Source organism: Lissotriton helveticus, chromosome 5_1, assembly GCF_964261635.1.
Source record: "Lissotriton helveticus chromosome 5_1, aLisHel1.1, whole genome shotgun sequence".
Classification (NCBI taxonomy): Eukaryota; Metazoa; Chordata; class Amphibia; order Caudata; family Salamandridae; genus Lissotriton; species Lissotriton helveticus.
In genome coordinates, this window is record NC_136065.1 from 1,739,303,291 (window position 1) to 1,739,318,549 (window position 15,259).

Genomic DNA, 15,259 nt, shown 5'->3' on the forward strand with positions numbered 1-15,259 from the left:
TGTAAAATGTACCATTTTTCCCAAATCTTTTTGGGAGAACTCGCCACGCCAACCACTCTTGTAGTGGTCATGCTCACTTGTTGTGCTTGTTCATTATGCATCGTGTGTGGCTGGTCTGACAAAATTTGCCAGTGTTGCTTTGACCTAGCCATCTGATGAATAAGAAGCAAACACATGAGAGTGACAATAAAGACAACCAATGGAAAGCAATGGATGGAATCTAAACCCACTGCGCCAATCCGACCATGTCTGTAAGTTGGCCGTTGGCCAGCTTTGAAAACAAATCTCATCTGCCATGATGTTCCTCTGATTCTTCCGGTTTTTGAACCTCTGGAGATCGTTTTCTACTAAAGCTTGAGGCCTGCTGACCAATAGTTTTAAAAATTACCCTATTAACATGGGACTAGGCTGACACTGGAATTGTGAATTTCGAATTATCAGAGCCCTGTAACATGCTCTTCCTTCATATACAAGCGCCTCCCCAGGCTTGTCATTTGGACGCCTGTTTTATAATGACTGTAGGAATTGTTCATCTTTTCTTTTAGCCTTGCTTTAGCTAATGTGGATTTCGTCAGTCGCAGGTTGCCAATCAGAGGTTTTTGCAAAGCACAAAGGTGTGAGCCCTACAGCCATACTGCAAAACATTATTCATTTTTTATTATTAACCTTTTCTAGGTCGCAGCACATCGGGGCATATTACCAACAACTAGCGATAATTTTTGTCTCTAACTTGTTTAGAGACAAAAATTATCGCCGCACATCGGCGATTTTTATCGCAGATAAACCTTGCTATTAGCAAGGTTTATCGCAAATGCGATAAAAAACGGCCGCAATGCATGAATATCGCTGAAAAGTCAGCGATATTCATGCATTATCGAGCAAATGCTCTTAGCCATGTTATCCACCTCCCATTGGATAACATGGTGAAGAACTGCTCAGGGCAGGTGTTAGCTTTTGGAGATATTCGCGCTTAGCGCGAATATCTCCAAAAGTTGGTAATAGGAGATAGCGATGTTACCGACTGTTTCCAGTCGCTAACATCTTGGCACGCCCACTTTGCATGTCATTAGTGATAAATATCACTGACATGCAAAGCGGGGCCCAAGATGGTCGCTATCTCCTATTAGCTGTCACTAACTGGTGTTAGCGACAGCTTGGTAATAGGGAGATAATTTTATCTCCGCTTTCTTGGCTTTTAAAGCCAAAAAAGCGGAGATAAACCCCCTTGATAATATGCCCCATCATTTTTAAAACAATATGGATTTGGAAATATAACTCACAAAAGGAACAAGAGGGGGTCCCAGTTTATGGCCAATGTCCCGCTCCCACTAAAAAGTTGAAGATCTTGTATTCCTCTTGAATACCAGTTAGCATTGATCCAACGGGGAAACTCTATTATACTTTTTTTTTTTACTTCTAAATATGTAATTCTACCTAAGCAAGCCTCTCCAGGTGTCCTCAATGAAGTGGCCTCCCTGATCGTCGACTATAGGATGCCGTATGCCTCTTCTATATTTTAAAGTCCCCTCCCCCCCATGCCCAACCAAGCCTTTTCAATGCCTCGGTGGTGTAGATTCTTAGACTCTCTGGTAGCCTGTTATTTGAAAGCCGCTGTGATTTTTAAAGCCGACCACAGTCAGGGTGGCCTATGGCGGTTGATACCCATGACCGCGAGAGCTGAACGAAGATACTTGGCTCTGTAGGAGGAGAGGAAGGCTACCAAGCAGATATATTCAATTACACAGATCCCGCGACCATAGATTGCAATACGCTACAGTGCAGATAGATGCTCATTTAATATACCACGAGCCCTCTTCAGATATTAAGAAGCCCTGCTGCAGTAATATTCAACAGTGATACCCCATTAGCCGTTTGCATGACAAAAACGGGCTTCCGACCATTATTTTAACCGAGCTGTACTCTCCAAAACTCTATTTGACATGAAGAGCACATTGCATCGGATGCACGGCTTTTACAATAATTGATCATTAGCACAGGAAGGCCAGTGCTCCAGTCAGCAATATCACAAATAAATATGAAAGAACCTAAGTGGCAATTATTGTAGTTTCCAGAACAATTCATAAAAGAGAAAAACAGCACTTAATCCATCACTCAAAGGATCATTATGAGCGTCTGCTGTGGTTCAGAAAGTAGTTCTTTCTTTCCTCCAGGAATTTGAGTCGTGGGATATCTGCAGGAGAAAGAGAGACTTAGATCATTAGGATGCATTTCACGCCTCACCAGTCAGGCTAAGTGTACCGACTGGCCACAAGTGCACAAAAAGACACAGGATAAGTAGATTGTAATGGTGAGGTGCTGGGGGGATTTAATCTATGGAGGATGGAATCGGAAGACAAAGAAAACTAGCATTAAAGGGCCACAACCTGATGAAAGTGCATCTTCATTGGAAGTGTGCGTTGTTTTGTGGATGGATGAGCAGCTGAATGTAAGAATAAATCAGTCGTTGAATGATTGGACCAATGGGTGAATGACTGAATGCATGGAGGGATGAGTGCATTGATTATAAATGAATGGATGACTAAGTGAATAGGTGAATAATGGGTAGATGCTCAATGAAGGAGCTAATGCATGGAAAATGGATGGGTAAGTTGATGAGTTAGTGCATCAGGGATGGATGAGTGCCGCAAGATCTTAAACATGAATGAAAAAGAAAGAAAGGCCTGAAGCCTTTTACAAGACCAAAATATGTAGAACAACGCAAAGGATGTGGGTGAGGGTTTTTTCATTCTTTTTCACTTGAACCCAGTGTTTTATGATACATAGTTCAATACAGCACAGGATCCCCGGGTTTGAAATCAACTCTTTGCAGACAGTAAGGCACAATTTGGATTCACAGATGGAGACATAATTCTGTGTTGCCAGATTAGGCATTGGCTTCTGAATAAAATAAAGAGGAATTAAGCTACCCACAAGATGATGGAATTTGTATGAATGTATAAACCACTGTTTGCAAAGATGGCAGTAGGTACCATGCTCTATTTGCAGACTGGGGAAAGTGGGAGGCTTGGGGTTTGTGTAAATCCTTAGGTCACCAGTACCAGACAAAGTGTAGAATTATCCGGGCATGGATGCCCTAGTATAGTAATGGCATTCAATATGACGGATAATGGTTAAAGCTTGCCCCACTAAACAGATAAATACAGTTTGTTTCATGTGCTATACAGTAGGCCTGGGCGGTAAATTCCGTTCCGCTCGCGGAATTTGGGTATTTTCGCGAAATTACCAAAAATTCCACAATCTGCGTCTTTGCAGAATGTTTTGCTTGTTCGCACTTTCAAAATGCGTGTTAGCAAGATATTTCCCCCCGGGCACGCAAACAGCATTTGCAAACAGGAAAAAAGCATTGCAAACGGGTGGAACAAGCAATTCCGAGTGTTCACGGAACTCTGCGTGCTCACGGAGATTTTGTACGTTTTGCAGAGCTTTGTGTAGCGTAACTACACAAATTCCGCCCACCTCCACTATATAGTTGGCATTTCACAAAAAACTGTATTAAGAATATCTCTCTTGGTTGCTCAAACCTTTGCATTAGATGTAACAATGGCATGGGCTTGGTGTTCCTGCACCAGAATTCAGAGGATTATACCTTTACTCCATTAAGATACTAATTAATATCCAGGATATTACTATTGATCATCTTCCCTTTGATGCCTAGTAGGGCTTTTTTGAGTGCCAGACCTTGACATTTACACTAAGGATTCAGCAAGAGGGAGACTGAGAGCATGTCTTCTAGAAGAAGGCTTACTGTCTACTGTAGCCAACTGGGCGAGAGATACTAAGGCGTCCATGATATATGGTTGTCTAAATTCTGAAGCAAGCCCTCAGTGGAGCATATAACACACTTAATATAAGAAACAAGACACATACAGCCTGATTTACAGCTGGGTGGTACATTTATCACTTCCTTTGCATGTCAAATGATTTTTCATTCTTTCCTCTTCATCTAAAGGTGACTTGCCCAATGCCACTAAAGGATTTGAAACTCTAAGCCTATTTCATCCAAAACGTTATCTCAACCTGCTTTCAGCAAGGAATGCAGTGGAGGTTACAAGATAGAAGAAATATATATGTCTAACCATGCTGAGTTAGTTTATTTACATTTATTTCCAGGACTGAGGGTCAGGAAGTTGGATGATGCATGGCTAAGATTTTGTCCACATTGTAGTCTCTTATCTTTCATTCTAAAGTGGCTTTGTTTACCATGACCTGCTGCTCACAAGGATGAGCTGTGCTGCATAGCTTAGCGTGTCTCTGCAGGGAAATACTGACCACTCTAAGCAGGTTACTAAGTGATTGTGTCTGGGATAGTGGGAAGCTGCATTTTTTCAATGTATTATCATGTCTTACATTTTTTCCTGATGAAAATCAACAAAATGTTTGAGACATAAAAAAGCGTACATTATTTTCAATCCCCTATCACACCCTTTCATACTTCAGCTAAAGCGCTGTGCAAAATATTTCAGGGGTAAATTGTACTCATTGAGGAATATCGCCAGTGTGTACTGTAAAATGTAATAGACATGCTGTAAGCAAGAGCTCTGTGGAACATCTCAAACAGTTCTGTAAGTAATGTTCAGTGTTACTGGGGGTGAGAGCCTAAGATCTTCACACCTTCCTTTGCATGATGCATAATGAGGATGTCAGACCCAGTGTTGAGGTCTAAAGATCACACTAATGCATTATATAAAAACTGGAAGCTTTGGATCGTAGGACTCTGCTCGTTCAGAATGCAGGATGGGGGTCCCACAGTCCTTCCCCACACTGCTCTGCCAGAGAGGAAGCCCACAGACCACCAGACCACACTCGTGTGTTCTTCATGTGCAGAGACCCCCATGTCTCTGACCATCACCATGTTTCATTCAAGAGTACACTCCAATGGCTGCCAAGGTGTGCGAAGCAATACTGATTGCTTTTCTTAATAGTTGAATATTCAGTGATTATTGATGTCTAGGTTTTCATGGACATCGGAGCATGGTGAATGGTTGCCCGAAGTTGGAGAACCATCTTTAGTGACCGTGATACGACGAGAAATTCATGTATTTTGAAGTCCAATATTTCTAACAAAGTCTAGGTGTCATTGATCTAAGGAGGTGCTGCCCATCTTTGCCCACTGATAAGGTTTGTCCACTATAAGGGAGCTTATGATGTCAATTAAGAACCATTAAAACTGCCCTATCCTTTGTCGGGATTGGAAGTTTTTCATTGCAGAATCAGAAAACACTGACCAACCAATGAAATGACAATATTTCAAAGCTATTTTATTACTTTCAGTATGCACTTTACCTGATTTTTTTCTGCATCCAAAAATGTGGACCAGCGCGGCCGGGTATCAAACATTGTGCGCTCTGTGGCATCAGAAGAGTCCGATAGTGTGGAAAAGGACAGGTTCATGTGAGGCATAAGTGAGGAGATCCACAGCCTGCTGTTAAAGGGAAAATAGACAGTTACTCAGCATGAAAAATGTGTTAAAAGACATTATTATTTTATGCATCATTGTATAAAGGAACATGCAAGGAGTGTGGTAAGGTTCAATTGCCAATTCCATTGTGACACATTTTTAGTCTTCACCAACTCTCTACAACACAGTGCTGTCTACTGTCTACTGGCGACCTCTTTCCGATAGGATTTCCTCCCGATTTAGCCAAATATATAGGGAAACCCTCAGAATTTAAAGCACCTAGTAAGAACCTAACAATGATTAAAATAAAATGAAAAGGTACGTTTTTTCTGCAACATGCCTTTGCATTGTAATACAATGAAACAAACAAAAAATGTCTACTCAGTCTAAAAATTACAATATGCCTATGATTGAACTACAACTAGATAAGAAAGACTCACCGATTTTCTGTCCAAAGTGCTATACTGGTCTAAAGCACGTTGGCTCTTTTCATGGAATGTGCACATTTTTAGAGCTCCATGGTCCTTGTGGAAGCTAAATGAAGCGTAGAGAAGATGCATACATAAAGACTCAAACCTCTCTCTCCGAATAGATTTCGAGGAAGGAGGAATCAGTGAAGCAACTCAAATAAAGCCATTATCCACGTCCCAACTATAATGCCACCATTGAGAGATATCAATTAGATCTTTTCAAGATTCGAGATCAAGGGAAACATGGGAATACATTTAAAAACCTAAGGCTCTGAGGAACAGCTCTACACGCTCCACTAGTAGTGTTCCCAGCATTGATACCATGCCTGACTCAAACATTTGGCACGTTTCTATCAACATATGGCTGGGTTAACGTTATAAATTGGTTTACTGGGGAGCATGGCCAAGATGGCAGATGAGTAGGACACACTGTCCTACTCCTCCAAACCGCCACCACTCAGAGCATTTGCAGTGGTTCCTCGGTCCCAGAGAGAAGGCTGTGATGACGAGTCCAGCTCTGGGGGCACACCAGGTGGCCCAACCGACAGAGAATGGGCACCACATAGAGCCCTTAATGTGATGTCAACGGCGGCATGTAAAAGGGGCACGAACTGGCCCTAGCCGTGAGATGAACAGTAGACAGTCAAAATATCGAGTACAAAATGTAGAATTGCATTAATATCGAGTTAAAAATACAGCATGGACTAAATATCGAATGGACAGAATATAGACAACAAAAATGTCGAATTTGAGGTAAGTTAATTTTGATTTAAATAAATATAGAAAGTCAAAATATCAAAGTATATAATATAGGTGTTAAATATATCGATTTTTTTATATTATCGTATAAAAAAAAATGATGTTAGTATATGTGTGAAAAGTGTATATTTATTTTATAACTTATTTTAAGTAATGAATTGTATGGTATTTAATTTTTGCGTAATTTAATTCTGTAGCGGTTTGTGGGTTTATAGGGGAATAGGGTGGGAAGTAATTTAATTATAATTGATTAAATGTTTAAATGTATTTATTGGTATTCATCTTGAATTATTTGTTAATTAATTTTTAATTGGTAATTAATTAAATTATAATTGGTAATTAATTTTTATTAATTGATAATTATGTTAATTTTATTAATTTATTTTATGTTGCGGGTTGTGGGTTTATAGGGGAATAGGGTGGGAAGTAATTTAATTATAATTGATTAAATGTTTTAATTTATTTATTGGTATTTTTCTTGAATTAATTGTTAATTAATTTTTAATTGTTAATTAATTAAATTATAATTGGTAATTAATTGTTATTAATTGATTAATTGATAATTATGTGAATTTTATTTTAAAAAATTCTGTTAGTGGGTTGTGGGTTTATAGGGGAATAGGGTGGGAAGTAATTTAAATATAATTGATTAAATGTTTAAATTTATTTATTGGTATTTATCTTGAATTATTTGTTAATTAATATTTAATTGGTAATTAATTAAATTATCATTGGTAATTATTTTTTTTTAATTGAGTAATTGATAATTATGTTAATTTTATTAATTTATTTACTGTAGCGGGTTGTGGGTTTATAGGGAAATATGGTGGGAAGTAATTTATATGTAATTAATTAAATTTTTTAATTTATTTATTGGTATTTATTTTTTATTAATTGTTAATTATTTTTCAATTGCTAATTAATTAATTATACATTGGTAATTAATTTGTATTAATAGGTAATGATTTCTAATAAATAATTTGTATTTGTATTTTTAATTGATTAATTATTATATTATATTATATTGGTAATAATTTTTTAATATTTTGTAATTGGTATTAATATATATTTTTTTAATTATTATATGAAGTATTTACTTTCCCTACTGTTGCATTCAGTGGAGTGGGAATAGTAATTTTTACCCGTACGCTATCCAACGTTTTCCCTACTGTTGCACTCTCTGGAGTGGGAATAGTAATTTTTACCCCTACGCTATCCAACGCTTTCCTTACTGTTGCACTCTCTGGAGAGGGAATAGTAATTTATACACCTACGCTATCCAACGCTTTCCCTACTGTTGCACTCACCGAAGTGGGAATAGTAATTTTTACCCTTACGCTATCCAACGCTTTCCCTACTGTTGCACTCTCTGGAGTGGGAATAGTAATTTTTACCCCTACGCTATCCAACGTTTTCCCTACTGTTGCACTCTCTGGAGTGGGAATAGTAATTTTTACCCGTACACTTTCCAACGCTTTCCCTACTGTTGCACTCTCTGGAGTGGGAATAGTAATTTTTACTCCTACGCTATCCAACGCTTTCCCTACTGTTGCACTCACTGGAGTGGGAATAGTAATTTTTACCCTCCCGCTATCCAACGCTTTCCCTACTGTTGCACTCTCTGGAGTGGGAATAGTAATTTTTACCCCTACGCTATCCAACGCTTTCCCTACTGTTGCACTCTCTGGAGTGGGAATAGTCATTTTTACCCCTACGCTATCCAGCCCTTTCCCTACTGTTGCACTCTCTGGAGTGGGAATAGTAATTTTTACCCTCCCGCTATCCAACACTTTCCCTACTGTTGCACTCTCTGGAGTGGGAATAGTCATTTTTACCCCTACGCTATCCAACGCTTTCCCTACTGTTGCACTCTCTGGAGTGGGAATAGTAATTTTTACCCCTACGCTATCCAACGCTTTCCCTACTGTTGCACTCTCTGGAGTGGGAATAGTAATTTTACCCTCCCGCTAGCCAACGCTTTCCCTACTGTTGCACTCACTGGAGTGGGAATAGTAATTTTTAACCTTCCGCTATCCAACGCTTTCCCTACTGTTGCACTCTCTGGATTGGGAATAGTCATTTTTACCCCTACACCATCCAACGCTGTCCCTACTGTTGCACTCTCTGGAGTGGGAATAGTAATTTTTACCCCTATGCTATCCAACCCTTTCCCTACTGTTGCACTCTCTGGAGTGGGAATAGTAATTTTTAACCCTACGCTATCCAATGCTTTCTCTACTGTTAAACTCACTGGAGTGGGAATAGTAATTTTTACCCCTACGCTATCCAAGCCTTTCCCTACTGTTGCACTCTCTGGAGTGGGAATAGTCATTTTTAACCCTACGCTATCCAACGCTTTCTCTACTGTTAAACTCACTGGAGTGGGAGTAGTAATTTTTACCTTCCCGCTATCCAACGCTTACCCTACTGTTGCACTCTCTGGAGTGGGAATAGTCATTTTTACCCCTACGCTATCCAATGCTTTCCCTACTGTTGCACTCTCTGGAGTGGGAATAGTCATTTTTACCCCTACGCTATCCAACGCTTTCCCTACTGTTGCACTCTCTGGAGTGGGAATAGTAATTTTTACCCTCCCGCTATCCAACGCTTTCCCTACTGTTGCACTCTCTGGAGTGGGAATAGTAATTTTTACCCTCCCGCTATCCAACGCTTTCCCTACTGTTGCAATCACTGGAGTGGGAATAGTAATTTTTAACCTTCCGCTATCCAACTCTTTCCCTACTGTTGCACTCTCTGGAGTGGGAATAGTAATTTTTACACCTACGCTATCCAATGCTTTCCCTACTGTTACACTCTCTGGAGTGGGAATAGTAATTTTTACCCCTACGCTATCCAACCCTTTCCCTACTGTTGCACTCTCTGGAGTGGGCATAGTAATTTTTAACCCTACGCTATCCAACGCTTTCTCTACTGTTAAACTCACTGGAGTGGGAATAGTAATTTTTACCCCTACGCTATCCAACCCTTTCCCTACTGTTGCACTCTCTGGAGTGGGAATAGTAATTTTTAACCCTACGCTATCCAACGCTTTCTCTACTGTTAAACTCACTGGAGTGGTAATAGTACATTTTACCCTTTCCGCTATCCTACGGTAAAAATATTGTAATTTTTTTTATTAATATTACGTTCATATATATATGTATTAACAAATCAATTTGTATGTTGTTGTTTTTAACTTACATTAATTATGTATTCATTTTAAGGTTATTTAAGTATTTTAAGTTTGTTTAAGTTAATTATATTTAATATTTCATTAATTTTTTATTACTTTAAAGCATTTTAAAAAATTCGATATTTTGACTAACTATATTTTTTACAACAATATTTTTGATTCAATATTTTTGTACTTACCGGTTTGGAGATAGGAGTTCGATATTTTTGCATTCTATATTTTTTACTCGATATTCTTGTAGTTCTTTATATTTGACATCGATATTGTTTCAGTGATCCGAGATGAACGACCCCCGGGAGCACTCAAGACCCGGACAGCATTCACCTTGCCTGCAGCGGAGAGGCACTAGTGAAGGTATGGCACAACAGATGGTAGGGCCCACATACAAAGCGGCGCTCCAGGCAACTGAGGCCCAGTGGTGAGGAGTGGAACTGCCTCGTGTCTGAGCTCTCTGGCAGACTCCAGTGCACTCAGCGGGCCCAGCAGGGAGAGAAGTGGGCAGGGAACAGCCAATGGCAGGTGGGTCTACAGCCAGTGGGCCAGACACATCCACACAGTGTGGAAAAGTAAATTTTGCCATGTTCTGTGTCCCTACGCGTCCTCCATCATATGTTATCTGTGCATGATTAATATGCATATGTTATTCCCCATGTTCGATTAATGACGCAATTATAGTTGTGTCCACCTTTAGTATGTCAGTTCCCAGTTCTCGTGAATACTACGAATATCAGGCCTATGTAAAGCTACGTTGCCATGTTTCTCAGTGTGCACGTTATTCCATTGTAAAGTCCCCGTTTCTAGGCCTCAAAAGGGCCCGGACACCAGATTTCAGCTCCTGTCTCCTGAAGCCTCGCTGAGGAGCGATACAGCCCCCACCTGTATCCTCGACCCTTCACTTACTTCCTGCCTCGCAGTGCCCGGCTCAGCTTGGCTCTGCCTCTGAGTCTGCCAAGAGTATGTTATGATTCCAGTTATCAGTCCAGCCCTCCTTCTCTGCATTCCTAAAGCTACTGAATCGCATCAATAGTTTCCGTCATTGTCTAGCCTTCACGTCTCCACGTTAGAGAAATACTGTATTAATGGTCATTTAATATTCTTCATCACGCACTACATGTAGAATAATGCATGCTCCAGTCTTAGAATCAAGTTAGCCTTTCCCCTCCTGACTTCTAGTTTATATCAACATGTTCTCTAAACATCAGATACTAGATACTGCTTAGGTACATGTCGCCCTGACTCTCCAGACTTCAGTCTCTGCTCCTAACACAGAGTTCGAAGCCCCCAGCTTCTCCTAGTAACACGTCATTGCCAGTTTGCGCGCACCATCAGGTCAGAGGTCCCGGCTCCTTAGGTAGCCCCCTCCATGTTTCCGCCCCATTTATGACATAATCTGTTACGTTTGCATCACATGTCTATGTATACGCCCTGTTACACCTCTTTTCACCCTTATCTTTCGCGACTGCTACGCGTCACGCCTATTGCTCCACCCACTGCTACGCCTATTGCGATGTAATGCTATGTGTTTGCATTATGTATATATGCTCATGTACTGTTATTAAAAAGTTATCCTTCCTAGCGCGCTCATTCCAGATCCAGCCCCAGCAGCTGCTGGGCCCTGCCATCCTATTCCTATGCAGGTTGTCCTGTTCCTGTCCTTTATGCTGTAATAAACCTGCAAAACTCCTACTACCTCGAATCTTGACTCTTATTTATTGAGCTATCTGTTATTCATTTATTCATTCAAAAATAGATCCGGTATTATTTATTTATATACCACATAATGGCGCCCGAATAGGGACCTGCCCTTTCCCCACGCGTCGGTGAAGCCACGCCGACCCCCTGACCCTCTGCAGTCGTGACGGAACTCTTCTGCGCACCGGTAGATATTTCTGCTTCAAGTATCCCTCAGGCCCACGGAGGAGACGGAGGAGGCGGTCCAGCATCCAGACGAGACGGTGGAGGAACGCGGCGAGTCCCGACCAGAGCCCAAGCCGAGAGTCCAAGGTCCGAGGTATCCGGAGGTCCACCCGTAACTGAAGTCCGAAGTTCGTCGTCCGTCCGGCGTCGGAGCAGTCCAGTCCAGTCCGAGGCCTTCCGTTCTTGCTGCCCGGTGAGTACCGTTACTGGGGTAGTATCTAGACAGGGTCAATTTAATTGACTCTGGTCCGTGGGTTGGTGGTACACAGTCCCACAAACGAAGTGTCCACTTCGGTGGATGCGGGTCCTGACGTGTCTCTGTATGAGACCGGTAAGTTTCGTACTGTTTCAGCAGTGCATCTAGTTTCTGTTCCAGTCAGTTCTGTTCCCGAGAAAATTCATGTATTCTGTTTTCCGTATTCTAGGTAGTATTCTGTTCGAACTGTTATTCTGAATGTTATTCATGTATCTTGATGTCGTGGAATGAGTGTGAAGTAGTTATCGTGTTTATTGTGTATCGTATTGTGTCCAGATCATAGTTCAGTCATGCCGCTCTTTTCAAAACTGCGTCAGTTAAGAACTAGAAAAGGTCTGCTAGAAGCAGCAGTTCCTGTCCCGCCTAGGGACAGTCCAGGTCATTTTATGTATCAGAAGCATGGCATAAGCGCCATATTGTATCTAGACTTATGGGTCGAGTATACCAAACAGTTAGAGGAAAAGTATAGATGGCCTGTATCAGGCACATGGGATGCCGAGTGCATCATGCGAGTAGAAGAAGCATTATGGAAAAAGAAAGCCAGACAGTCACAGAAAGATGCCATCGAGTTATGGCGCAAAGAATCTCATAAAAGAACCGAAAAAGAAATCAGAAAGTCAGAATTGAGTAGAGAATCCTTAGAACGAGCCCAAGAAAAGGAATTAATCGAGATTGGTGAACGAGTTAAAACCGAACAGTCAGACAGACAGAGGCATGCTCTTATTAAGGGTATGTATCCTCTTCTTGCCGAGGGCTGGCCAAAAGCGACCCCGGAGGCATCCAGTAACTTTCCGCCACCATTAGTTCCGACCAAGCTACGTCACAAACAGACCGCAGCTGATATTTTTATTTCGTCCTATTTGGACGACACAGTCCCAGAATATGCAAATCCTGTTCGCGCTCCGCCAGTCCCTGTAAATCAGGCACTTCCCGTTCCTCCAGACACCGGGGTACCCCTTGCAGTACCTGTTACGGTCCCCCCGGTCCAGCCCGCCATACAAGTCCAGCCTGCATTTCCATTTCCCACTCTGCCAGGACGAAGAGCATCAGTCGATGATTCTAGTTTAGGGGCCGCAGGAGGAGGTCCTCCTCAGACCCCGCCGCCACATAAGCGTTTAACGTCAGCCGAATTACATGCACAAGCGTCACAGCGTACGCCCAGGTATCAGTCTGTTGCAGAAATAAGAAAAGCCCTTAATGAATGCGGCTATGATCCAGTCCCAGGCGAGGATAGTATGGTTTTATATTCATTACGCGTAAGAAAGGTGGCCGAGTATCTAGTCACCCTACCGAATATGAAAGAAGATCTAGACAGAATATATCGTTTCATCCGTACAGGGAATGATCCAGAAAGTATTAGTGATGTCATGTGCCAAAGAAAAGCTGAAGTCCAGCTCATGCTATTAAAGTTTTTGATTAATTGTCTAATACGAGAACAAGATTATCCGACCAAAGATCAAGCCGAAATGAGAACCCTGACAAAGTGGAGTGATAATATAGCCGAGGGTAAGCACAAGACTATCGGTGCTATAGAGAGTATGTATAAGAAGATTCGTAAAGAAATAATAAGGATACACGAACAACGTAAAGCAGCACAAGTAAGCGAGAAAGAAAGTAACTCTGATACTGAAGAGGTAGAGGACGAGAATCCCGACAGAATAGCGTATGTAGGAAAATCTAGATTTCCAGATCGCCATTTACGCCTAGAACACAAGTCAACTTTCCATCATCCAGCACCAGAACAAGGTTCTCTAGAACAAGTGTTTCAAGCTACCGATCACATTCTGAAATCACGAATCGGTTATAGTGAGTTAAGTACTATGCATGAACAAGAACTAGCCCGATCAGCAGTCCGATGGATTACTGATTCTACCACTTTTCCAGACGAAATAGTGGCACAAATGTTTCTGAAAATGCCCCCAGCCGAGCAACGACTGGCGGGTATGTATATGATTCAGCACCTCATTACATTGTATGAGGGTCAACACTCTGATCCAGGCCCGTTACATGATATCCTGAACGAGTTACTCCAGTATAGATGGAAAGGTTTAGGTACCGATTTAATTAGTGTCATTCTAGAACAGCGTCACAAATATAGAACGTTTTTGAACCCGCATTTTGTTCATGTCTCACCCCCAGAAAATAAACCATTTTACATAGACAGACAGAATCCGTTACGAGAAGTCCACCCAGTTAGAGGAACGGGTGGCGAACTAGAACGAGTGTTTGTTTACACTCCGATCACAAAGATGGAACTCTTAGAGATGAAAAAATTAATCCCCTGTCACGATAAAGATCCAGCAGGGTTCCATCGAGAATTAAAAGACATGCTCCGTATGGGAGAATACACGTATCCAGATATAATTAAAATGTTAAAGGTTCTGCTGCCCGCAGGGGTGTATGAAAAGCTCAAGGAAAAAGAATGGGAGGTGGGAGAGAAAAAGATCGATTGGGCAGTTCTAGAAGCTGAAGATAAGGCACGAGTACCAGGTACCGGTCTTGGAGCGAAATGTAAAGAATTACCTGAATTATTGATTCAAGTTTTACCCAGATTATTGACAACTAGAAAAGAAGACTGGGATGCAATCTCAGCCTGTAAACAGAAACAAGACGAAGACATTAGTGATTTTTATTCTAGATTTGAGAAATGTTTTAGCATCAACAGTGGCCTCAAGACAAGTAGTGAGTCATACCCTCATCTTTTTGTTACTAAATTAGTCGAGAATTCAAGTCCACAAATTAAAAATCGAGTTTTGAAAGTCGAAAGTACCTGGCAAGCTAATACCCCGTCCCAGATGTTACAGATGCTCCAATACCACCAGAATAGAATTAGAGAAGAGCAAGAACACGAGAGAAAACGTATGAAAGACACGAAAATGAAAGTACTAGTTGCACAATCTGTTCCTCAAGACAGTCAGAAGAGGGGTCCAAATCAAGCCAGTCATCCCGCAGCTCCCGTTAAAGGAAACTGCAATTATTGCAAACAGCCAGGTCATTTTATAAACGAGTGTGCAGTTCTGAAACACAACATAGCTACTGGTAAGACTAGAGAAAGACCACGTCCGCCTAGACAAGAACAAGTTTCACAGATTCCTCAGCCACAGAATGCACCACAGACAGTTACTGTACCGCAGCCCATCGCTGCAACACAGCATGTTACACAGCAGATGTACCAGTATGCACAGTCTGAGTATCCAGAGTATCAGCCATATTCATGAAACAGCCTAGAGAGGGAGGTAGGCTTG

At 41.3% G+C, this 15,259-nt stretch overlaps 1 protein-coding gene across 1 annotated transcript in view; it reads right to left on the reverse strand.

Annotated features, from left to right (window-relative positions):
• Positions 1-1,575: 1,575 nt before the first annotated feature.
• The window catches only part of LOC144753809 (uncharacterized), a 161,745-nt gene continuing 148,061 nt past the window's right edge, over positions 1,576-15,259 (reverse strand). The window contains exons 3-4 of the mRNA XM_078641382.1: positions 5,305-5,443; positions 1,576-2,191 (exon numbers count right to left, since the gene is read on the reverse strand). Of these exons, the coding sequence (XP_078497508.1) occupies positions 2,144-2,191; positions 5,305-5,443 (187 nt within the window). The 3' untranslated portion in view covers positions 1,576-2,143. The remainder of the gene's footprint in view (positions 2,192-5,304; positions 5,444-15,259) is intronic.